The 27,441-nt window shown below is 39.4% G+C and overlaps 1 protein-coding gene and 1 pseudogene across 5 annotated transcripts in view; one reads left to right on the top strand and one right to left on the bottom strand.

Annotated features, from left to right (window-relative positions):
• ntm (neurotrimin) overlaps positions 1 to 27,441 on the top strand; it is a 358,272-nt gene that overhangs the window by 217,851 nt on the left and 112,980 nt on the right. For 4 of the 5 annotated variants that reach the window (XM_006800518.3, XM_006800516.3, XM_006800515.3 and 1 more), the window contains exon 1: positions 17,597 to 17,854. In XM_006800518.3, coding sequence (XP_006800581.1) covers positions 17,682 to 17,854 — 173 coding nt within the window. In that variant the 5' untranslated portion in view covers positions 17,597 to 17,681. Of the gene's footprint in view, positions 1 to 17,596; positions 17,855 to 27,441 lie in introns of those variants that run through there. The other variant, XM_006800517.3, reaches the window with a different exon arrangement.
• On the bottom strand, positions 3,473 to 12,905 carry LOC148100834 (uncharacterized; annotated as a pseudogene).

Raw genomic sequence — 27,441 nt, 5'->3', positions numbered from 1 at the left:
ATTCCAAAGCACTTACAAAATCCAAAACACTTGCAAACTCCAAAACACTTACAAACTCCAAAACACGTACAAACTCCAAAACACGTACAAACCCCAAAACACGTACAAACCCCAAAACACATGCAAACCCCAAAAACACATGCAAACTGCAAAACACAACAGAAGTGCTCCAGGACGCTAGGGGCAGTGTTGAGCTTTTGTTACCTAGTAACTACACAAGCCAGGAAGTACATATCCCAGACTTCATAGCGCAGCGGTGGGTGTGGATAATTTTGCCGAAAAAAATGGCGGAAGCGGGGCAGCTGAAGAGTAAACTTTCAAAAGTAAGTACTGAATATTATGTCATTTATTTATGCGCAAATGTTTAATAATGAAGAACATTAAAACATTACTGTTGACCACATGCCGGGAAAGTTATGTGACATTAGCGACTAACTAACTTGGTTTTAAAGCCTTTAATTCAAAATATGCGCCGTTCAATAGTCGGCCTTAATCTTACAGAGAATGTGATGATTTTATGGATAATTAAAGTCAGTCATATATCCACAAACACAACAAGCTGAAAGTCAGTGAATGCTGTTCGGTTTGCAGTCCTGAATATCACGGCACAAGCACGATTCACTGCACTGTTTGTCATGGTCCTGGGTCGGTGACCCAGCGCTTTGAGTTTGTGATTATTATTTTCTAGTTTATTCTGATTTTGTATTGGTTCTTGGGGTTTGGTTGTCGTGTTTATTTTCTCTACCTGAGTCTCCCTCTGTGCTCTGTACGGGTCCCCGAGTTTTGTGTTGTAAAACAGTCTGGGTGTTTCCTGTTTTACTTTGTAGGTCTGTGTCTCGTTATGCCCATTAGTTCCAGCTGTGTCCCCTCCTGTGTGCCATTTCCTGATTACCTGGTGTGTGTATTTATAGTTTGTGTCTGCCTGTGCTTCTCGTCGCGTCGTCTGTGTTTCTCTGTGTATCTGCCCTGTATTTAATGTTATTCCGTGTTTCTCCGCGTATCTCTGCTCCTCGCTCCATGTCCTCCTTTTGTATTAGCTTTTCCAGTTCAGGTTTATGTTCAGTTCTGCCCATACCTTGGTTATTGTGCACTGTAAATAAAACCCACTTGCACCTAAGCCACTGTCTGCTTTTGGATCCTCCCTCCTCACCTCCACACGACTGCCGCCCCCAGCCGTGACACTGTTAATGTTAGCTATGTTATACTGCTGCCTCTGTTCGGTGGTGTCAAGCCAAACGGACTTTAACGTTTGTTTGAACGAGCTGACGGTTCACTCGTTAAGCTGAAAGAAAGATGATTTAATCACAGGAGTCACACATGTGTCCACTGTACCATCTGGGAACTCTTCTTGTTTAGCACTCGTAATAACACAAACACTAAATCCTCCTTCTCTTGTGCTGTTTTGTAGCAGTGTATACACCTGAGACTGTCACCTGTCTGTCTGTCCTGCACTCTCTCTCTTTTTCTTTCTCTCTGATTGTGTAATAAAAGTATGAACATGTATTTATAAGTTACATTTGTGTTTGAATCCTGCAACTTATCACACATTTGATTTCCATGTGTGACGACTGCAAGTGTCCAGAGTGAGGACAGACTGAGGAACCCACTGCTGCACATCATCTGTGAGGCTTTGCACCCCTGATGATCCACCAGGACAAACTCAGCAGGGTGTGAGGAAGAGGAGGAGGAAGAGCCAGCAACAGCTGACAGATGGAGAAAATAGACAGACTGTTCCCTGTTTGTGAAGGACTGCTAGGAAAGTTATAACTAATTGTCTGTCCTGAATCAGTCTTATTAGGTAATGTTCAAATAATTTTATCATTCCAGTGTTTTCAGTGTGGGAGAAAGTACTCAGGGCCTTCAAGTTACACACTATAAAAGGCAGAAACAAGTTTAATGTTCAGAAACCTAAAGTATGTATCAGCAGCAGAATGGACCTAAAAATAAACGTTTGTTTCAGTTCTATGAAGCTTTGAGTATTTTGGATTAGTAGTTCTGCTGTGTTTGTTCCATCATATTGCTGTAATTGTTTATATGCTTTATACATTTTGAGGTAAGTTGATCTATAGTGTTACATCATATTCTATAAGGATGTTATGTGTTTGTATACTTTCTGCACAGTTTGACCAATTTAGCAGAAGTCAGCCTGTTTAAGACTCTGATATCTATTCTGTATGACTTAAAGCAGTTATTACATGGTATGATTTTCTCACCCAATAAAGAAATATTTAATATATTAGTCTACTCTTCATTTTATCAGAAACAGTTATCACAGCTCATACATTTTCTTTTTATACATATATGTAAGCATTGAGCCAAATTTAGTAATGCCAACATACTGAAGGAACAACATTTGTCTCTTATATATAATGCACCTATGTATGCACTGTCAAAGATACTTGTCTTTGAGTGAAGATTTAAGGTGATAAGACATATAAATAACTGCAACTTGAATCTGTACTGAAGCTCAGTATTTGACACAGAGTTCATGTTCACTGCTGTAATAACTAATAATGATTAATATAATAACTATAATATTGGCCATATTATATTTACATTACCAAAGTGATATGACTTTAGTCTCATGAACAACATTAGCTAATTGTTATTTACTAGCTAATCTTAAAATGACTGTTCAGTACAGAAATGAAGCCCAACAATCATGTTTTACAGTCCTCCTCAGCCTCAGATACTTATCAAATCACACAAAGCTCATGTAGAAACAAACAAACAAATGAACAAAATATGTTCTCCTTCATTTCTGTCAAACAAAGCTGTATGACACGTTTCCAGCGGTTAGTATCATGGTTGCTAGGCAACCTGGGCAGCACGACGGAGACTAGACCGTCCCATTTCAGAAGCCTACAAGCCTCGCACTTCCGGCCTTAGCGGTCTTTGAATACGCAGCCCTTGTAGACCGTTAAGGCTGCGTACTTTAAGGCTGAAGACCCTGAATTGGGATACAGCCCATGTGTTTGCAACAAACTTGCCGTTTATTTTGCAAATCGAGCTCAACACTGCCCGTAGCGTCCTGGAGCACTTCCGTTGTGTTTTGGAGTTTGCATGTGTTTTGGAGTTTGCATGTGTTTTGTATTTTGTAAGTGTTTTGGAGTTTGCCTGTGTTTTGTATTTTGAAAGTGTTTTGTATTTTGTAAGTGCTTTGGAATTTGTAAGTGTTTTGGAGTTTGTACGTGATATTTGGAATTTGTAAGTGTTTGTACATGCTTTGTCTCTAGGGGCCACCGTAATTACCACGCTCAAAAGCTGCAACAAAACTTTTAAAATTGATACCAGAGAGTCGGAAATAATAGATTTTATTTTAAATTACGTATTAAGTTAGCTAGCCAGAGATCACATTGGGGTTAACTCCCCTAGAAGCTGCAGTTCTAAGAGCAAATGTGGAGATTCTGTAATTTTAAACCCTATGGGAGTGTCCCCCAAGGGGGACATGGACCCCCTATTGATCCTCTAACTAATAATACGAGCCAAGGTGTGAAAACGGGTGTGGGTCACAATCAGCCAAGGTTTTGGGTGAACCCACTGTGAAACCTAGTCCCACTCTATCATGTGATTTCTATCACGTGTCAAATGGCCCCTGGATGTGAGTGGGCGTTAAGGTGTCTGGGAACGGATCTCAGAACTGGATTATCGATGGCAGATAGTTGGTGTCCTAAGCCACTGCCTCTGTTCAAAGACGGTCATTCACAGTGGACATAGAGTGGCTTCTTTCACTCCTCTTTCAAACCATCTGTCTTCTCTGTCCAAAATGTAAACATTGGTCACCTCGTAAAAGTGACCTTTGTCCTTTTGATGCAGATGGACAGCGGAGTCTTGTCCCGTCAAAGTGGCTCTTTTATGTTGTGCTATGCGTTTATGAAGTGGCTGTTTGGTCTCTCCAATGTAGAGGTCTGAGCATTCCTCACTACACTGTACTGCATACACTACGTTGTAAGGTTTGTGTTTAGTTTTGTCTTTGAGATGAAACAGTTTTTGTCTGAGTGTGTGGCTGGGTCTGAAGTACACTGCGATGTCGTGCTTGGAGAAGAATCTCCTGAGTTTTTCTGATAAACTGGCTACATAGGGCATGACAATACTGTTGCGTTTCTGATCCTCCCTAGTTGGTGTCTGAACTTCTTTTCTGTCCCTCTTTGATGACTTGATGACAGCCCAATTAATAGACCGAAATGTATTCTAAACTTTAGACTCATCAAAGTAGCCTCCTTTGGCACATACAGTGGGGCAAAAAAGTATTTAGTCAGCCACCGATTGTGCAAGTTCCCCCACTTAAAATGATGACAGAGGTCAGTAATTTGCACCAGAGGTACACTTCAACTGTGAGAGACAGAATGTGAAAAAAAAATCCATGAATTCACATGGTAGGATTTGTAAAGAATTTATTCGTAAATCAGGGTGGAAAATAAGTATTTGGTCAATAACAAAAATACAACTCAATACTTTGTAACATAACCTTTGTTGGCAATAACAGAGGTCAAACGTTTACTATAGGTCTTTACCAGGTTTGCACACACAGTAGCTGGTATTTTGGCCCATTCCTCCATGCAGATCTTCTCAACAGCAGTGATGTTTTGGGGCTGTCGCCGAGCAACACGGACTTTCAACTCCCGCTACAGATTTTCTATGGGGTTGAGGTCTGGAGACTGGCTAGGCCACTCCAGGACTTTCAAATGCTTCTTACGGAGCCACTCCTTTGTTGCCCGGGCGGTGTGTTTTGGATCATTGTCATGTTGGAAGACCCAGCCTCGTTTCATCTTCAAAGTTCTCACTGATGGAAGGAGGTTTTGGCTCAAAATCTCACGATACTTGGCCCCATTCATTCTGTCCTTAACACGGATCAGTCGTCCTGTCCCCCTGGCAGAAAAACAGCCCCATAGCATGATGTTTCCACCCCCATGCTTCACAGTAGGTATGGTGTTCTTGGGATGCAACTCAGTATTCTTCTTCCTCCAAACACGACGAGTTGAGTTTATACCAAAAAGTTCTACTTTGGTTTCATCTGACCACATGACATTCTCCCAATCCTCTGCTGTATCATCCATGTGCTCTCTGGCAAACTTCAGACGGGCCTGGACATGCACTGGCTTCAGCAGCGGAACACGTCTGGCACTGCGGGATTTGATTCCCTGCCGTTGTAGTGTGTTACTGATGGTGACCTTTGTTACTTTGGTCCCAGCTCTCTGCAGGTCATTCACCAGGTCCCCCCGTGTGGTTCTGGGATCTTTGCTCACCGTTCTCATGATCATTTTGACCCCACGGGATGAGATCTTGCGTGGAGCCCCAGATCGAGGGAGATTATCAGTGGTCTTGTATGTCTTCCATTTTCTGATGATTGCTCCCACAGTTGATTTTTTCACACCAAGCTGCTTGCCTATTGTAGATTCACTCTTCCCAGTCTGGTGCAGGTCTACAATTCTTTTCCTGGTGTCCTTCGAAAGCTCTTTGGTCTTGGCCATGGCGGAGTTTGGAGTCTGACTGGTTGAGGCTGTGGACAGGTGTCTTTTATACAGATGATGAGGTCAAACAGGTGCCATTCATACAGGTAACGAGTGGGGGACAGAAAAGCTTCTTACAGAAGACGTTACAGGTCTGTGAGAGCCAGGGATTTTCCTTGTTTGAGGTGACCAAATACTTATTTTCCACCCTGATTTACGAATAAATTCTTTACAAATCCTACCATGTGAATTCATGGATTTTTTTTTCACATTCTGTCTCTCACAGTTGAAGTGTACCTCTGGTGCAAATTACTGACCTCTGTCATCATTTTAAGTGGGGGAACTTGCACAATCGGTGGCTGACTAAATACTTTTTTGCCCCACTGTATAACAGCTGAACACACCCATGGCATTCTTTGTACAATAGAAATCAAATATTCTACATTAAGTTCTTCCCATATTTTTTCTTAAGGTAGTTCTGGCATAACTTGGACTTATGTTTTGGGTCATTGTCTTGCTTTAGGATGAACCCCTGACCGAAGAATAGGTGCACACCAGAGGGTAGTGCATGGTGCTGCAGAAAGCTGTGGTAGCCGTTTTGGTTCAGGATGCCTCTCACTCTGTACAAGTCACCGACCCTGAATCCAGGAAAACAACCCCGGACCATCACACTTCCTCATCCATGTTTGACAGTTGATTCCACATACTGTAGAACTATCCTTTCACCTATTTGATGGCGTACAAAGATCCTGCATGATGAACTTCAAACTTTGATTAATCTTCCAGTTTTCAGTAGTCCAGTGGCAGTGTTTCATTTCCCAGCCAAGCCTCTCTCAACTTATTCTTGCTTGCTGCAACTTATTCTGTCAAAACTGCAGCTCAAAGTCTTCTCTTCAAAGTTAACAGTGAGACTTGCTTACTATAATTCGTTCAGTTGTGGCTGAACAAGTTAGCAGCTCATTCACAACTGATTCAGTTGTGGCTTTGGGTCTGCCAGACCTCTTCCTGTCAGTTTACCCCAGTTTCTGAGGGCCTTTTGAGGATGAAGGAAACTGTATTCACTGACATCCTGACTTTCCTTGCAATTTCTCTGTAGGAAAGACCTACATTTTTAAGTGTTATGATGGTCGGTCTCTCTTCCATTGTTAATTCCCCTTTTCTCACTATTTTTGTAGCAACACACTACTTTCTGCAGTACAATACTGTTCAACTGATGCTTATGAGGGTATGGTACCATAGTGTGTTCCAACACAGGAACACTGTAAGTAATCCAGAAAAGTTGGAACACCTGTAGTAGTAGCACCAGCTTTCAAGGCTTAATCAACCTCCAGTGCTGCAGAACAGCTTTAAATATTTTAACCCATTTTGTGTTCCCTTAAAAAAAAGGCCTTTTTGTATAATTCTAAAATTGACATTAATTTTTGGTTTTGGGTAACCTTACCTTTTTTTAAACCTTTGCACCATTTCAAGTGATTCATCGGACTGTTTATTTAAATCAATGGCATAAATAATAAACTCATGTGTTAATTAGAATAATAAATAAGATTTACAACAAACTGAACACACAGCCAGGTTAGAAGCAGGAAGTAAACAGGGCCACACCAGTCTTGGTGGGTCCCAATATATATCCTGCCCTATTCAGTCATCAATCAATGGTCAGCCTCCACCTGAAACTTACAAAAGCAAAAACAGCAGAGAAAATGAAAAATGCCACCCTCTGGTGTGGAGGAGGGAAAATTTTGACCTGGGTCAAAAAAGATTATAACTGCAAAAATGTTTAGGTTGCATGGTTGCTGGGTTATTGACCCAGTGTTTTGACTTTGTATGGATTCATTAAGTCAGTGGTTCCCAAACTTTTGTTTTTGCTTGGCCCCACCATGTTTAAACATAATTACAAGAAACCCCTACTGTACAAACACATCCTTTAACCACACACACCCATATTTTGTTTTAAAACTCTATTGCAGTTTATTTCACATCTCAAACCTTTAGTAAAGAATTAAATAAATAAAAGTAAACTGCAATTAATTACAGGCTGCAATAAAATACGTCTTCTAAATAACAGAAAAGCAAACCATCTTTATGGTGTAATTATTTTACATATAGTTGGGGTTTTTTTTGTTTTACTGTGTAAGGATATTTAACACTGCTATCAATACATTTTTCAAAAAATGTCTCTGTGCAAAATGGGTTTAAAAACATAAACAACAGTGGGATACTGTTTGTCAGGGATTTCAACTAAAAATCAAGAACGTGGGATACTGTTTGTCCATAATTTGGAGAGCCCAGCACATGCTCCCGATGCAGGGGAAACTAATTCTGTCAGGGATACCTACCTTGGCACCACCATTGTGTAGGTGAAGCCAAAGACAAGATATGCTTCATCATATTTTCTGGTATTTAGCTTGGAAGTAATTTGGTTTGGAAGCCTATCTGACAGTGCTTCATCCTCTGCTTTGCATTTGTGTGGGAGCCCCATCAAAAACCTGTCCATTATGCTAGCAGTGTCCAACCATTCTTTTTTGTTCATACTGTGCCCCCCCTACAATGGCTCTGCATCCCCCCTAGGGGGTGCACCCCCACTTTGGGAGCTACTGCATTAAGTATTTCTGGATTTATTGTTTTTTCTACATAATTTAGACTTAATTAGTTGTTCCCTTTCATGTCCATTCTTTCCCTGTCTCATCTGTGCGTATGTGTGTCCCCTGTATGCTGCCATGCTAATCTTCGTGCCGTGTCTTTCCTTTTTTGTCCATGTTTTATTTTGTTTGTCTCCATTTTGTCTGCATTATGTTCAGTTTTGCTTCCATTGTCTCATCAAGCCTAATCTGTTCCTGCTGTGTTCCATAAATGACTTTAAGTTTAGTCTTAGTCCAAGTCTTTAAAGGTTTGCACGAAACATAAATCTTTGGATTAATAATCAAAGTTACTCATTTTACCTGGGGTTTAGTACTGACCAGTAGGTGTAATTCCTCTGTGTGAAGTAGATTCAGAATATGTCTTCTCCTTATATCCTAAGTAACTAAGTAACACAAATTTGTTGCTATAAAACAGCTTTATTTTTTATGACCTGTACTTGCTGGTTTGTGGATATTCATGTCTGTAGAACTCATTGCTTAAACAGAAGTGGCACTGGAAATTTTCAATTCTGCCACACCTGGATGCAAACTGGATTTTAAATGCAGTGCATTCTTCACTCTACAAATATATTAGATGGTACAGAACCCCCAAGAGAAGCAAAGACACTTTTATCGTTGAATTGACTGTGCAGCAATATTTGACCTCCACACATTATTGCTCAGGGAACAAGGGCTGCCAGCAGTCTTAGATGCTCATATTTAGATTTCATGTGTTGGCCAAGAAGAGAAATGTGGGTTGATGAGCCTTGTGATGAATGGTTATTAATATTGTTTCTATTGTAAGCCAATAGACAAACATAGATCAAGAGCCAAAGACTGCTTCATAAAGACATTTTGCCTACTGAATTACAATCCTAAATTACAAAACAATGCCCATCAACATACCCCTATGGATGATAATGGTGGTGGGTGGGTGTGTGATGGGTGCGGGTGCAAGTAAATCAAAAAAGGGTGGTTGTATTTTCCCAACTCAAGCCAGTTGTTCCACGTTGTGTGTAATTCAACCCACAGATGATGGCTTTTACAGCCTTTTTGCTGGTATTCGATCCAGCAGGATCTATAAATCTGTCAAGAAAAGATTCAATTCCTTTTCCCCTACGTTAATCTCATTTGCCTTTGGTGCCAGTGTTGCATCAAATCTCTGCACTAGGTGCTGTGGTTGGGTGCAGTGTCTGTCTGTTTGTGAGTCAAGCTAGGGAGTAAATCCCACCTGTCCCACATGAAGCGCTCCATCAACCACAAAAAATCCATTATCCCAAGATGTTCTAGGGGGCTAGTGGAATCTTTATCTTTCTTTTTTAACTAGAAGAATTTAATTACACGATGTTGTGAAAAACGTTCCTGCAGTTTATCATATGCATGTCCTTTTTTAGACATAGTGTTTTGTAAGGATGTTCTCAGGCTAATGTCTGTGTTTTAAGGTAATGATGCTTATGTGTAAGTTTAATAAGGACAATCTCTATTCACTCATCTGCCTGATTTCTAAGGTGTTCGGACTGCTAGTCTATTCTTTACATAACTTTTTTGCACTTATGTTCTGCTGCCCTCAGGTGAATGTATGGCTATTCACTCAATGCAGTGAGCTTAACATAAGAGGAGATGGTTCCAGGAACGACAGGACACATCGCTTTGTCTTTGTGTCTTTAACTAAATTTTAATTTGTAAGACTGTGAACATACAGTAAAATAATACGTAAGCATCAGTATCAACTTATTTTGTAACCAAAACCAGAAGTTAGCAACATAGCTTTTCTTATGCTTTACATTCACCATAAACATCTTTCCATATAAGTTCGAATAACCTCTTAAGTAACAGGAAACTAACAAATCTTACAGAAAATAAAGCTACACATTGATTACTTACAGATTATGGCTCAACAAACTCCCCAACAATGTAAACTGGGCTTAAAACTGTGCAGCTTGTTTTCTCCTCCAGGCATTTTCTCACACTGCCTGCGTGAACTTTGCCTGCTGCTTACAACACATCACCAAAGGGGGCAGTGTAGTGTACACAAAATAACTAGAGAAGAAGCCACAAACTCAAGGGGTAATTCTGCCTACTAGTGGGAAAACTGAGAATGCCCCAGCCAAAGAAACCCAATAAAGCAACAACAAGGGGGCATAATATATGTCTTCATTTGCTTTCTTGCCATTTCCAAGCCAGTCAGTCTGTGTTGTGTGTGGTTTGAATATCAGTTCTCTTCTGCTATTCTTGACTCTCACTCGTGTGCCACACCTTCTCTCCATTTCCACCTTATCCCGGTTAATTATGCATCGTCATGCAAGTCTCCAGTATTTAGACTGTGGGAACTCATCCCCTACTTCCTACCATAGTCTGACTCTGTTATGATTTGTAGCTTCAGCCTAATCACCAAATAATTCATGACTCAAACTCTGTACTTCAATAAATTATTTGGTAATTTTTAATTGATCTCTTCTTATAGAACTAACTTTAGGTCTAGTTAAAACGTCTTGATGCATTCTCAATCATCCAGGGAAGTAAATCTCCAAAAAGTTGATTCTGTTCATCTGGACGTAGCGTTTTGTGGGAGAAACATTGATCAACAATGATGGTCAGTGGTTGTTGATCAATGGTCATGAGAATTTGCATAATTAAGATTAAGGAAGTGACCTCCCAGCCCATTGATCCTTCAGTGGGCTGGTTTCAGTCATTATGCAAATGTACTGTTTATAAGATTGGGGAAACCTGCAGTCAGCTGAGACTGAAGAAGTCACTTGGATGAGTGACGAAACGTTTCTCCCACAAAATGCTACGTCCAGATGAACAGAATCAACTTTTTGGAGATTTAGGTCTAGTTGGGATCTTTATCCTTATTGATTTGATCATGAGAATTACAGACGTAAGCAGCAAGAAAGTACACAAAGTGGAGGCCAACTGGCTTGAAGACAAGCAAGAAGATGACTGGCTAAAACAATATGAGCACTAGGTTCAGCTGAGGTTCTTGCTGGAAAATGACATGCCCATATTGAATTGACTATTTCTCTACAATTACAAACTCAGTGTAAACTATTTAGGTATAAAAACAAAGCTGACACTTGTGATACTTCATCAGGTGCAAGCATCGCAGCATATCCCTTTGTGTCAAAGTAACTGAGGATAAAACACAGAAAAACATGGAGATTTTCCTGGCCTGGGCTTTTATAGATCACAACCCTCTTTAAAATGCTGCAGTACATCAAAAACTGAAGAAATCTACATATGAATGTTACCTGTACAAAGACTGATGCTGCTGAAGTGGAGCAGAGCAAAGTTAGAGGTTGTATTAAAGAAACAGCAAAGCGTTTTGCAATTTGGCATAATTCATAAACGTTGAAACGTTGAATTAGACTTTCTTGTCCGGCCAACAACACTGTACACAATGGTAGACTGATGCTTAATAACCAAGTGAATAAGGCCAGAAATAGAGATTTTTGATGGGAAACTGGTCTGGAAGTACACTAACAGAGAGAGCTGTGCAGGAAGTGTGGTTTTATCATGATAGACGCAAAGTAAAATTCATAACGATGTTTTTCAAATGTAGAGTGTAGTTTTCATCTTCTTTTGAATTTTGATTGGAGTGACGAAACATTCAGTTTCGGAATCTGTGAGATGTCTGCTTTCAGCACACGACAACATGTCCGTGTATGTGCTATCGGGTGAAGGATCCGCACTTTGTGTTAACATCCTTTTGCAGAATCCGTTCACTTACTCTTTGATCGTTGCTGTTTTAGCTGTTTGGTGGTTTTGTGAGCATTTAGCTGAGATTCTGAGGATTCTGGCAAAATGCAATTATTTTTAAAATTTGATTTCAGGATTTAATGAATCTATATCGAACTATTCAAATTAAAATAGATTTGTATTTTGAATTTTTTTAAACCCAGCCCAGCCTGTATTGAGCTGAGTTTGAAAGTGAGGGAAAGTGGAAGTTATAGGTGCACTATGTCTGCAGTCTCGCCTTCTGGTAGTTCCCCTCAGTTCTACTGCCTTCCCTTTGTTCATTATTATCCAACTACACTTTTTCAGTCCGAATGACATTTTCATGGCTGTATATCCTGGTGGTGTGGATCAGTAAATCGTTGTACTGTTCACTCTTGGCATACAGATTGATGTCATCCATGTAGAGGGGGTGGCTGACAACTGTTCCATTCCGTAGTCGGTATCCGTAGCCCTTCCTGTTAATGATCTCTCTGAGGGGGTTCAGACCTATGCAGAACAGCAGTGGGGACAGAGCATATCCTTGGTAGACACTTGATGGTGACTTGTGCTATTGGCTTGAAGTTGGCCTCTAGTGTTGTGCGCCACATCCTATTCAAGTTCCTGATGAAGGCTCTTAGGGTCCTGTTGATGTTGTGTTGATCTAGGTATTTCAGGATCTGGGTGTGGGGCATTGAGTCATAGGCCTTCTTGTAATCAACCCAGGCAGTGCACAAGTTGGTCAGCCTAGTCTTGCGGTACCTCACCTGACTGCTCACTCTACCAGTAGCTGTTGTTTTGTGCCTCTGGTATTCTAGCCAATTCATTTTTGTACCCCACTCATGTATTCAGTCATGTGCCTCTTTATCTTAGCTACTATGATGTCTGACAGAAGCTTCCATGTGGTACTGAGGCAGGTTACTGGCCAGTAGTTGGAAGGGACCGGTCCCTTCTGGTGATTCTTGGGGATCAGGACTGTCCGGCCTTCGGTTAGCCATTCCGGATGTCTCTCATCGACTAGCAGCTGGTTCATTTGTGCTACCAAATGCTCATGGAGTGTAGTCAGGTTCTTCAGCCAGTAGACGTGAACCATATCAGGGCATGTTGCTGTCCAATTCGTCATACTGGAGACCATTTTTTGGATGTTTGCCACTGTGATGGTTACTGAACCCTGTTCAGGGAGGTTGCTGTGATCTGTTCTTAGTTCCACTATCCACTGAGAATTGCTGTTATAGGTTGTGTCCTTCTCCCAGATGCTCCTCCATTATTGCGCCGTCTCCAGCCTTGGCGGTGCTGTTCTCATGTTGTTCCCCTACCGCTGAGAGTGCACCTTGGATGGAGAACAGCTGGTTTATTCTCCTGCCTTCTGTCTCTCTGGTATACCTCTTTAAGCGGCTGGCCAAGGCTGTGAGTCTTTGATTGGCAGTTTCCTAGGCCTCTGGTATGGACAGCTTGCTGTACTTCTTAGTCACCTTCTTCATTGCACCGTTCTGCAGCTCTGACAGTTGGTTAACCTCCCTCTGTATACCTTGATCTTGGCTTCTCATCTCCTTCTCCATCGAGGTATTGCTCCATGTGGCTGTTCAACTTGTAGCCAAGCATCTCACTGATCACTGCTGCTGTGGTGTAGGTCAGCTGTTTAGTCTTGGTAATGATTGCGGTAGGTATCGTCCATAGTGCTGCATTCACATCATCTAGTAGATCTTCTGAGAAGACCCAGGTTTCAAGCTTTGCAATGATCCTATCTTTCAGGTCAGTTCCTCTTGCACTCAACCATCCTTCTTCCATCGTACTTCCATCGGGGCTTGGTACCCAATCTCGTGTGGGGATGATGATATCTCTCCCCTGACCTGTCGTCCTGGCTCCCCTTGCCGTAGCATATGTGTTGTACCTCGTTAATCTCTATCCACAAGAGCAGTCCCTTCTTCTGAATGTTGGAACACCGAGCTACTAGTTGTTTCAGTGTCAATGTCCTTGATTGGACCTTGTTGATCTGGGCAACGTCCGAGCTGGTATGACTTCATACTTATCTCTCTCACTCATGAAATATATGCCTATAGGCTTGGAGGAGGTGTCAGGGTGTGGGGGTGCTTTTCTAGTGACACTGTTGGGGATTTATTCAAAATTGAAGGCATACTGAACCATCGTGGCTACCACAGTATCCCGCAGCGACACCACATCCGGTTTGCATTTAGTTGGACCATTATTTATTTTTCAACAGGATAATGACCCCAAACACACCTCCAGGTTGTGGAAGGGCTATTTAACCAAGATAAATGGACTGATTCTTATATAATGCTTTTCTATTCTCCCAGAGTACTCTAAGCACTACATACAACATGCCACATTCACCCAGTCTCACAAGCACTTTCTCTATATATAGAGAACTACATTCACACACAATACTCCGATGGATGCATTGGAGAGCAACTTGGGGTTAGTATCTTGCCCAAGGATACTTGACATGCAGACTGGAGGAGGCAGGGATCGAACCACCAACCTTCCGACCAGTAGGTGACCTACTCTACCTCCTGAGCTACAGCCACCCCTGGAGTGATGGAATGCTGCACCAGATGGCCTGGCCTCCACAGTCACTTGACATAAACCCTATCGAGATGGTTTGGGATGAGATAGACCGCAGCGTGAAGGCACAAGGGCCAGTGTAGGTACTGTACAATCTTGAAAGCGAACCATTTTCTTAAGCCAGAACACCAAAGTTGAGTCATGACTGGATCTTACTGCATGACCATGACCAATCCCCAGTCCTCAGTCCTATAGAAAATCTGTGGAGGAAGTTGAAGCTTTAAATTGAACAGCAGAAGATAAGATACATAACAGTTTTAGCATTGATGTAAAGAGGAGCAGGCCTGTCCTGAGGTTTGTGCAAGCCCTTTGACCAACTAAAACAAATGTGTTACCACTGTGCTTGGCGGCTGGGCTGCTGGTCGTGGACATGGCAGTCCCTCTGGCTCACCGAAGTCTCCCTCCGATGACGATGCGGGCTCCTCCGGCTCGCCGCGTTCCTCCGGCTTGCCGAGCCAAATCATTTCCAGTCAGTTGAATTTACCACAGGTGGATTCCAATGAAGTTGCAGAAGCCTCTACTAGATGTGAACAAAGAATGCATCCGACATCCGATGGAAGTCATCAAGACAGATCACAGTGCAGAGCAGCAGAGGTGACCATTTGGCTTTCTGTCGAGAGCACCAGCATGATCCATTTCTTGTACATTTGGCACATCTAATCCTAACAATAAATATACAGTAAATGGTGTTGCAGACTCAAGATGATCTTAGATTGCAGTTTGTTGCAAAGACGTGCTATATTTAGTTCCAACAACTTCATTTTGCATTCATTTGTTGTCTAGACAGCCAAAGCCAATGTCATCCATGAGCAAGTTTAATTCTCTGTGGTAACATAGTGCTTCAAAAAAGATTGCATGGCACCTGTTCTATAAATACAGTGACCCTGGCTATGAATCACTATTATGATACCAGACAGTGGTAGTAAAAACAAAGAGGACATTTGTTATGTCAAAAGATAATTGATTATTTTGCAGAAAGAAAAGGTTAGAAGATTAGACATTGCCTGAATAATCATTCTCTAATTAAGCCAGAAATTATCTTCAAACATCCATATTTTTAAAAGAGAAAACACTTCTGATATGACCAAGTTATAAAAAACAACTCTATTAATTATTAGGTTGCCATTAATCAAAGCAGTCTCTTGATGCTTTTGTATCCAGTGTTGTTTTCTGAGTGAACTCCTGGTATTACTGAACAACACCAAACACCTTTAGACAATGTGAAACCATGTTTATTGATAATAAAGATGGAAATAATAAAGTCTAAACATCAATCTTGACATGAGATATGGTTTCAAAAAGGGAAGGTATGGAAAGTAACAAACAATGGTTTATATGACAGGCACGGTATATGGGCTGCAGTATTGAGAAAACATGCAAACTCCACAAATTCATGAATCTGCCCCAGATATCTTAGGTAAATTGGTGAATTAGCCATGAACAAGAAATGGTGTCTAAAGTTTATATAACAAAATACTGTAGGAATGCATGGTGAAATGTGAGTTGTGAATTATTAGTAATACATTTCTTTCTTTCTTTTCTTTTTTTTGCTTTGTACCAACTTTTTATTAATAAAATATTAAATTCCATTGTGGAATAACAGAGATTTTGTACCAAAAACTGCAAATCTTAAAGCTGCAAATGGAAACAGGACTTTTGAGTGTGTCCTCTGTGTGAGGTGCCATTGCCATCAGAAGTGCTGAAATGTTTAGGTCGGTGTGCAATACATTAAAATAAAATCCAGTTAATGTGAGTAGGCAGTGTTTCCCAAGTTGAAAGGGGTGTGAAGGCAGACAAGTGAATATTTTTGGCAATGTAATCATTCAAATATTTATTTGTCTTAATTTATACACATGCACAATTGCTTATAATAAATAGAAGTGGTATCACTAAAGAATAATCATAACACCTCCGTAATTACAGAACCCAGCTATATAAGATGAAGGAAACAAAACTAGGTAACCTTTAAGAAATGAAATATTAAGACAAACATTACAACATAATGAATAGCAAATTGAATGAAAACAATAACATGACAACAACGACAAAAACAACAATAACAACAAAATATGTAAACTTCTAATGACTACTTAACATCTGTCAGATATGTTATTAAAGCCTTTATTGGCTGAGTGCAGGAATTTATTATACATGTGTTGATATGAATGTTTAAGGTTTAGTGTAAAGATTTAGCTATACAAACTGACGAACATGCAGGGATTTCACTGATGAGCACAATGGCAACAGGAAGAACCAAATAACCACTTGGTTCAAATGACACAACTACTGTAAAGGGATGTTGATTGCCAGTCAATATGTTTATGTATAAGCTTTTACCAAATGTAATGGTATTTTCTCATTTCTCAATTTTGTGCCTGCTCTCTTCTCTAGTTTGAGACTCAGACAATATGTCAGTTTGACATCGTACAGGATGTCTCAATTCCTAAAATGCATTTGGAGGAGAGAGGAGGCACAGGTGCCTGTTTTTTTAAAAGAGTTTACCGGTACTGTGGCACTTCTTTTCAAAAGGAAATATTCAAGATCTAAGAGTAATACTCTGATTAAAAAAAAAAAAATGCTAAACTTGTGTTCCAATTTCCCGTCAAAATATAAAGAAATGAAGGGTGGCTCAAATCTTTTGCACTGTATATGTTTCAAAAATGTGTATACTGAAGTTCTTTTTTCTTGATTCTGATTCTGATTTTTCTATGCAGTGGTATAAAGTATAAAAACGATCATCATAAAATATTTTAACAGGAAGGAACTTTTCCATAATGAAGAGCACAGCCGTGTTTTTTTTCCTTTTCATTGAACACTATCTGCAGACACTACGCAACGACACAGAAAGCGCACTTATTACAGATCACCAAATCACTTGCTACCCATGCAGTTCGCAAACTTAGCATCTTCCTCCCTTTAAATACGATTCCAAGTCCTCTGTTCTTAATTATGTACTTTTTCGATTCTCTCTACCGAGGATGAAGCGTTCAGTACATTCCTGAAGGGATCTTTACGTCTTATTTCTTATGTTTTAAAAAAGACAAACAAAACCCAAAGAAAAAACAAACAAACAATCAAACAGAGGGATAATGAGAATAATCCCCACCCCCCGTTTAAAACAAAGGGCAGTGATAATCCATAGTGCAGCCAGACAGCGTCCTCTGTCTTCCTTGCTCTTCACACCACAAATACCTGGCGAGAAGATTTGGATTAAGACTAATGAACTGGGAGTACAATAATCTCCGTTCACGGCGGAGGACCGCCTCATTGTCTCGCTGTATGATTTTTGTTTGTGTGCCTTCGAAGGCTAAAGACGATGTCTATCCGGGGATATTTTGTCGCTTTTTACAAATGCACAATTTTTCTCTCCCTGAGGATTTTGTTTCTTGTACCTGCAGGGTTGCAGGTCCGCAGCCAAGGGGATTCTCAGTCCTACAACAAAGTGATGGACAATATCACAGTCCGACAAGGAGAGACGGTCTTTCTCAGGTGAGTCTCCCCTCACACAAGTGTCTCCCTTCTGCTACTGCTGTTTATGAATTCCACCGCCAAAGTTATGCACTGCCTGTAGGCTGCCCTAAATGAAATATTTGGTATGGGATCGAGTAGCAGAAGGATTGACGTGCTGTCTGTTTTATCATGCAACCGATGTTAAAAACGGGCGGGGCGTTGAGCGGATTAGTCTGTGGAAAACACTCCATTCAGAAACGACTGCTAATCTTCTGCAGCTGTTAACTAGAGACACTGGTTGTTTTAATTGTTGTGTGACGATGCAGAACTAAAGGTGAGGGGGAAAGCGTGTTTCTGGAAGGAGGGCACGAGCAAAAACTGTTGTAAAGTGTTTGCTGATGGCTGTAGATGAACAGAAACATAGTTGTGGTTACTGAAAAAAAAGAATTGAGTGGCAAGACCGTAAGATTTACACACGTTTTGTTTCTTCAGCGGTCCCCAAACCTTAGTTGGACACGGGGATTTGTGTTACTTTTACGTAATGCAATGTTGAGAGCAACAGAACCAATAAAAACAACAACCAAAGCAATTAATTGTATCACTGTTATAGGAATATTGTTACTACTTGATGTTTAAAGCAGGGCTGCTCAAAGTTAAGAAGGGGCAAATAGAACCAGGCTGAAAAACAACAACCCACATTCATCAAGAAGGCTTCTGCTGACAGTGACTTCCCATATGGAAAACTGACAGCTGCATAAGTAGCAATGAAATCTTAATAGCCAAACAAAGTTGAAAAAGCTCACTGGTAATATCCAAACCAACTATAATTTTATATTTAAGTGATTTAGTTGGTGGAAATCTTTCTTCAACTCACTTCATCCATTTGCTAAGTCTGCCAAACTAATGGCCACAGGTCTTTAACCACTCACAGTCATATGTCACTATGCTGCGAAAATAAAAGGATTACCATATGACATATGTGTAATTAACAGATCAAGTCATGAGACAATTTCTAAATTATCCCAAGCTTATTGTTTCTTGCCTATTTTTGCGTGAAAAATATCAGCACGTCAGAGAAACCCATTCACTGATATTATCTTCAACAGCCCAATGCAGACTGGCTGACAAATATACTGCTTGCTTTTTCAACAAAATGCTCTTCATAATCCATTGTTTGGACATCACAGAGGCCTCTTCTAAAAGGTCATCAGTATGGTAAATAATGAACATAACTTGGCTGTTCCTTCGTTAGGTGTAAGCTGACGCAATAGGGAGTAAGGCTGGGATAAAGTGCTGATTAAACAACAATACAGCAAGACAAACTTAATCACACTGGCATCAGTGTGCTCATTTTGCATTCATGGAATTAATAGAAAAACAAAATAAGCAAACAGGAGTAAAGTTGTTTCACAGACTTGGAACATTTTTTCTCCTTTTAGGATTTGTAAAGCAAGTCCTTAAAATGGTAAAATGGCAACTGTTGCAAAAGAGCAGTTAAAATTTATTTCAGTTTTACATGTGTGTTATTGTATAATAGTAAATCAGATTTTTCTGAATATTTTGCACAATTTTTAACCACAGTACTAGACTCTTGCTGAAATACTTTATAGTCCCAATCAACCACTGGACTTACTGACCTACCACTATTTCAGCACCACCGATAGCAATCTATCATGCCCTAATATTGTTTAGGAACAATGTCAAGTCCCAACAGCATGTAACAGAGTCAAAGTTGCTCCAGATCAGTCTAAACAGCAGAGCTTGTAGGGCAAAAACAACAACAACACAAAAATACATAGCATTATTGCTCCTATCCATATTGAAACTGTCATGGAATGTCAACCCATCGCTAACCCTGAAACAAGGTCAGTGGGATTGGCAAGTCTAAACCTACTATGATGCATATCAGTCCTTCAGGCTGAGCAGTAATGATTGTTTTGGTCTGATTCATACATTCTGTGGCTGTGCTGTGCTTTGATCTTGTTAGTGAGTGCTTGCTCATGAAGTCACATCAGTTGAAAAGACATCTGAATCTAAAGCGCATGCATTTATGGAGCTCTATGCACAAGACTGCCCAGCTTTATAGAGTCGATGCTTCTGAACAAATATATTTTTCTGTAACTCCTGATTTGCTCATGAAATCAGGATCTTTTATGTTTATGGACGGGAGGGATCTACACTATATCAACTGTAGTTTTAAAATAAGCAGGGATGCCTGCATCAAGTAAACCCTCACGTTAATATCATTAATTGTTAAGATATTTTACAGATGATATGCAGTGGGTTTTAGATGTGAGGATTTGTTTGCATGTTTTCCTTCATTATTTACATTCTGGGGATTCTTGACATGAGGGCAATTTTTATAAACAGGACAGAGGATTGTTTGTGTGATCAGGCAGCCTGCCAGCTGAGTCCAGAGTCTTTCTTTTTGTTCCATCCAGAACAGCTTCTGTTTTAGGTTTAATGGCAATAAGAACTGTGGATGTGTACACAAAAACAGCATGTAAGTTAAAATCCATGGTCTTACAACCTTAAACATTTCCAACATAAAATAACTTAACCTTCTACATTAAATTGATTAAATTGATCTACAATGACCTTTACTTTTAGTTGTACAACACTGAAAACACAAAACTGTGACACAATTCAACAAAAATATTTTAGAGGCAGTCAGTTTACAGTACAGCAACAAAAGAATATAATAATAATAATAATAATGGATTGGATTTATATAGCGCTTTTCAAGGCACCCAAAGCGCTTTACAATGCCATTATTCATTCACTCTCGCATTCACACACTGGTGGAGGCAAGCTACGGTTGTAGCCACAGCTGCCCTGGGGCAGACTGAAAGAAGCGAGGCTGCCATATCGCGCCATCGGCCCCTCTGGCCAAAAAAAAGAGAACAGAGAATGAACATTTAGCAACATGTTTGAGTCACACTGGAACCTGAGCAGGATAAAAGGCCATCATAGTATTAGTAATCAGGTAATTAGGTTACCTGATGCAGGCAGGGCCCTTACAATAGCTAGGTGAGTTATTTTGTATTACCTTTATAGTACTTGGAAAACTTGAATCTGTTTGCACTTCTCAGACTTACCACTCCTGCTGTGTGCAGTGCTAACAAGCTACACATTGCCCTTTTTTGACAACTGCCAAAACTGAGGGCAGCATCATATTTTAAAGTATAGAAAATTTGAGCTTCCATTTTCCTTTGTGCCTATGTTGTTATCAGTGCTGTGGTTTGATTTGTGAAGAATGGCGTATTTTAAATAAAACTGGTTGGACTTTGTATTACAGCTTGGTAATAACTAAATCACCAAAGTAATAACCACTGCTAGCACTATGAAGGTTATGTCTGTGCATTTGAATTTACATCCATTATTAGAATAGCTTTAAATTGTAATAACCTCATAATAATAAGGTTGTACTGACTGATGTTTTAGAATAATAGGAATAATAGGAAAGTATTATAATATTATAATGCCTCAGTTAATCCTGGTTCCACAGCATCCTACTTTGCTTAAAAGCAATAATGTAAATGTTGTGTTTATTGTTCTGACTTATTAAATGGAAACATTGATGGTACGTGTGCTTTCTGTGTAATAAGCAGGAATTAGGGTTGCAAAATGCAAAACTGCCTATTTCTAGTTGGTAAAAAAAATTAACCTATTGAAGGAAATGTCAAGACATGTTAGCTGGAAATATCTCTGGTGTTTTTTTGGTTATATAAGTAGGAATTAGGACTGCAAAATGCAAAACTGCCTGTTTGTCATTAGTACCACATTAATAACTTATTAAAGGAAACGTCAAGAAATGTGATAATTACCTAGGAATACCTGTTGTAGTTTAGGTGTAATAAAAGGAATCTGGGCTGCACTATGTAGTGATTAACATGGTATTAAGTAGAAACAGGCAGTTTTGCATTTTGCAACCCAGATTCCTTTGTATTACACAGAAAGTACCACAGATATTCCGAGGTAATTATTGCAATTCTTAAGGTGCCCTTATTAATTTTTAAAAAGAATCAGAATTGAAGCATTATAATATGGTACTACTTTCCTATTATTGTAAAACATCAGTCAAAACAGTCTTATTATTATTAAAGGTTGTTACCATTTAAAGCCTTTATAACAGATGATAATTCAAATGCACAGACACATCCTTTGTATTGCTAGCAGATTATCATATTGTTACCAAGGTATTACACTACTGTCTCTAATCGGTGTTGCTTCATGGGTATAGCTTTTTTTCCACTTTATTACTCCATGTTTTGTCCCTTTGTTATTCAGTCAATGAATTTCAGTATAATATTACTCACCTGTAACCATTGTTGCTACAATTATGTTACTTGGATATTACTTGGTTATTAGGTGGTAATAATGTGCAAATTTCCATATTATTACCTTTTTGTTCCCACCTTATTACCCAACTATTACCTCATTATTACTAATCAGTAGTCGAAAGCACAACCATAAGACTAATTATCAGTTTATCTTGATGTGAACGGACTCACTAGTTTATCCCTGCTAAGGCCTCCTGTGGCGAAAGTATAGAGAGTTGCTGCATAGCAACTAGCAGCATAGGCACATAACTGAAAACAATAGGAATACAAAAATATGATGATTCCTTTTTCTCTATTAACTTAATAGAAAATAGTTTAAATAAAAAAAAATCACTTCATCAGCACTATTAATAATAGTGCATTATGGATGTGGATCTGAACATCTGAAGTGCTCAAGCATTACAATAAACCGAAACATGAAAATGCATAGATAAGTTGATTTTGCTTTTTACCTTGCTGTGGCTTTTACCTATGGTGAAAGCCACTGCTGACCCAAAGGCTTGTGTCACATTTGCCAAAAAAACATTATAATGATCCCCTAGACCTTTGGGAAAATATTCAGTGGACTGACAAGATAATAATAATAATAATAATAATAATAATAATAATAATGGATTGCATTTATATAGCACTTTTCTAGGCACCCAAAGCGCTTTACAATTCCACTATTCATTTACTCTCACATTCACACACACTGGTGGAGGCAAGCTACAGTTGTAGCCACAGCTGTCCTGGGACAGACTGACAGAAGTGAGGCTGCCATATCGAACCGTCGGCCCCTCTGGCCAACACCAGTAGGCGGTAGGGTAAAGTGTCTTGCCCAAGGACACAACGACCAGGACAGAGAGAGCAGGGGGATCGAACGGGCAACCTTCCGGTTACAGATGAGCTTCCCAACCCCCTGCGCCACGGTTGCCCCATAAAACAAGATAAAAGTTTAAGATTTTGCAAGGTTTGCATCTCGTACAGCTGGTATAAAACTAACTCAGCATTTAATAAATAGAACATCATATCAACAGTCAAACATGTAGTTTGTGTTGGGGCCTCCTTTGCTCCTTCAGAAACTCGAACAACTTGTCGTTGTTGCTGTTGGAACCATAAATTCTGCTCTCTACCAGAATATCCTGACTATAGAGCATACCCTTATGTCCTGCTACATAACCCTTGGGACACAGTAGGACAATGATCCAAAACACACCAACAAGTCCACTTCTAAATGGCTAAAACCCCCCAAAATGTTTTGTTGTGGCCTAGTTTGTATTTAAGATGAACAACTTTAATAATTGACCAACGCGTTTCGGCTTGTGGCCTTCATCAGGGTCATCCTGATGAAGGCCACAAGCCGAAACGCGTTGGTCAATTATTAAAGTTGTCCATCTTCCCTCAAGTGTTGCTGGAGTTCCTGCTTTGTGAATTCTTTCATCCTCTCCATGCACCTTGGAAGCAGGGGAAGTTGTGCCAGAAAATTTTTGCTGCTAGTTTGTATTTAATCCAATAGAGATGGTTTGGCATGACCTTGACAGGCTGTTCAGGCTCAAAATCCCTCCAGTATGACTGAATTAAAACAATTCTGAAAAAAAAGAGAGGGCCAAAAATCCTCCACAGCAACGTGAAAAACTCATTGCCAGTTTGCCTGTACATCCTGCTGCCAAGGGTCGAACAACCAGTTTTTAGGTTTGGTGGATAATTACTTTTTTCATCTATTAACAATTTGTGTCCATGACCACGTGAAAAAATAGATGTGTTTTGTGACTATTTCCCAAACTGGTGTGATATCATGCTGGAAACTTAGATTTATTTTAAGGATTAATGTATTACTATTTACTGTTTACTTTATTATTCCATATTTCTTCACTTATATTGTACTCCACCAGCAAGGTGTTTGAGAACCACTGTTCTCAGCCAAATAAATTACTTTTATTTGAGGGCGAGAGTAGGACTTGATATTGTTATTGGATATGGTTTATATGGTCTTCATTAAAGTTAAGAAAGTTAATGCATTCTGAAAGGACTCATTGGGGCAAAAATGACAAAGATAAAAAAAACTCTTTACTTGTTAAAACTATGCAAAATGATTAAACAAAGCAAGTAAGTTTAGTCATGTTATTCAATTGCTTTGCTTTTCTGAAAATGTAATTTACACCAGTAATTTATGCCACTGTAGTAGAAGGACATCATGGTAATTAAGTGGGACACTTTTCAGTTGCAAAATTTTAGACATGGTCGAAATAAATAGTTACAATGCATTATTTAGTTAAATGTATGATGATTTAAAACCATAACCAGAGACTGTGCAGATATTTATTTAGTTACAATTTAACTCAAACAAGAGGCAAAGTATTTGAGGTAGGTTCTTGAGACCATACATTAAAATACCTCACTCAAAATCAATGTCAGTAGATCCTAGATCAAAGTAGGGAGGATGGGTATAGGGCACATTGGGGAGAGTGTAAATTTTTAAATTTACACGGCTGCTATTTGTTTGGTTGTTAGTGCATTGTATTTGATTTCACGTGCGTACATGCTAGGCTCTGTGTAATTTCATAATTACATGATGGGACAGTAGAAATCTATTTTAAAGAAGCGAGAGAACTGCTGTTTTGGTCCGTGTAAGTATTTTTAATGTCTGTCTTTGTGTATGAGTCACATGTTTGTGTCCCGTTGTCTGTACTGACTATTGTTGTGAGGTGTATGTTGTAACTTACTTAGAGTTTAGGCATATGCAAATGCTTCACAATGTTAGTTAGTTCACCCTTACTCAATGCTTAGATAAAGTGGAAAAACAGATTTCATTGGCTGGCTTTGTTGTAGTGCTTTGTAGTAGTAGTAAATGCAGGACTAGACCTTTATTGGTAATACAGAAGAACACAGAAAGAGAAAATACTTAGGCATAGATGAAACTATGAAACACACAAGACGAGCGAACACACAGCATGAGGAAATATGATGCTGACATGTACTTAGCACTTAGTTCCTCTTATGCTGAGGGGCGCATCAGGCAGCTAACGATCTCCATCAATGTTGGTCAGCGGCGACTGCTTCGACTTTTACCAGGCGATGTTGACGGTTTATCATCCATAAACCATAAACATTAATACAGCCATACTGGAGGGTTTTTGAGCATGAACAACATGCCAAATCATCTCTATTGGATTAAATATGAACTTTGACAAAACCTTTATTTGTTTATTTTTTTAGCCATTCAGTGGACATGCTGGTGTGTTTTGGATCATTGTCCTGCTGAGTCCCAAGGGTTATGAAGCAAGACATAAGGGTTATGGACATTCTTCATAATTCAGGATTTTCTGGTAGAGAGCAGGATTTATGGTTCCAACTAGGGCTGGGTATCGTCACTGATTTCTAGAATCGATTCGATTCCGATTCACAAGGTCCCGAATCGATTCAATCCACGATTCGATTCAATTCGATTTGAATCTGGGAAATTTTGCCTCAGACAGTCAGAAATATTATAATTCAAATCAGTACATTTACATATTTTTGTATCTATAAAAAGGAAGCTGACACTCGACAGACTTTATCAAAGGTGTGAGCATCACAGAAGATGCCTTTGTGTCAAAGAAGCTGAAGATAAAACACAGAAAAACATGAAAGTGATTTTCCTGGCCTGGGATTTTATAAGAAATACTCTGCAGTAGATCAAAAACGAAAGAAAACCATTAATCAACATATGAACGTTACCTCTGAAGTTACAGCGGTTTTATTAGAGACACAGCTAAGCGTTTTGCAATTTTGCATAATTTTAAAAAGTTTACATTGTTCAGAGAAAGGCGACATCTCACTGATTCAGATCCGTCGGCAGGTCCACGCTTTGTGTCTTTGTGCAGAAGACTGTCATTTACTGTTTTAGCTGTTTGGCGGTTGTTGAAATTTTGTGAGGTTTAACCTGAGATTCTGGCGTTTTGGGCAAAATAAATTTATATTAAAAAATAGATTCAGGATTTTAATGAATCGATATCACGTTATCCAAGCCAGAATCGATTTTAATCGATACATCGATTATCAAAACCCACCCCTAGTTCCAACAACAACAACAGCAGCTTTGTTTTTGTTTTTTGTATTACAACAGACAATTTCATAGTGTTATCACATCTACATATAAAAAAATGTGTGTGTGTGTGTGTGTATATATATATATATATATACACACACACATTTTTATATATATATATATATATATATATATATATATATATATATATGTGTGTGTGTGTGTGTATGTGTGTGTAAACATTGTGTGCCATATGTGTTGCTTTCAGCTTCTAATCAACAGAATACCTCCAGAAGCATGGAGGCCAAATATCTCCGCCAGAGTTAAAACTGCAATGTGCCTGGTATATCCTTACTATAGCACTTTAAAGGAACTCTCCTTGAGTGTTTTCAGTAATTAGTCCCTTTCATAATTACTATAATTCTTTCTGTTTTGCCGCAAATACAACTACTTTCCATGAATATTAAGTTGATGACAATGACCTTTCACCTCTTGGGTAAAAAGAAGAGTGTGACTGTGTGGTCTAGGAACCCTATTTACTCATATCCAGAAATATTAATTACATAGTTGTTTCTTGTTTTCATAAGTTGGTTGACTCCAAATGGCAAGCAACTTGTATATTTTCTGGCATTTACAATATCCCAGGTGCCTTCTTATATTTTGGGTAGTTCTTAAGTCAATGATTTGTTTCCAAGCAGTAAGTCAGTACATTCCATCTCTCCTGGTTGTTACGTCCCATGGCTAGTCTAGGGGATAGGACGGACTAACATTAAAAGTTAAAATAGTAAAATAGAAGTCAAGATGTCATTTTTAAAGTTTTATTTTCTGCTAGTTTAAATCTCTGTTGGGTTCAGACTGACATTTAACTTCAGGAAACGCTAAGGCCAACATAACAGATAAAACATCCCTAATAGAAAATAAAAAGGAACTTACTTAACTCCAAAGTATACAACCTACAAAGATAACCTACTTAACCAGCACAGTCAGACTTAACACAGTCACATAAGGTTAAAAATACAAATCAAAGGCATTTAAGCCTGCACAACCCAAAGAGTAAGTATGACTGGTGACATCAAACTGAAGGCTAGACATTCCAATTTCATAGCTGCTTACTTCCGGCTTACCCAGCCTTCGGAGGACCCAGCCCACGTAGACCGCGAAGGCTGGCTCCTCAGGAGAATGTAGTCTATGAATTTCGACACCCCAATTATATAGGGCTTTACTAATTGATGATTTACTTTATTAATAGCCTCCTTAGGGATGTAACACTGGTC

This window comes from Neolamprologus brichardi, chromosome 10, assembly GCF_056152115.1.
Source record: "Neolamprologus brichardi isolate AB-2024 chromosome 10, ASM5615211v1, whole genome shotgun sequence".
NCBI lineage: Eukaryota > Metazoa > Chordata > Actinopteri > Cichliformes > Cichlidae > Neolamprologus > Neolamprologus brichardi.
This window is presented reverse-complemented; position numbering and strand designations above follow the sequence as displayed.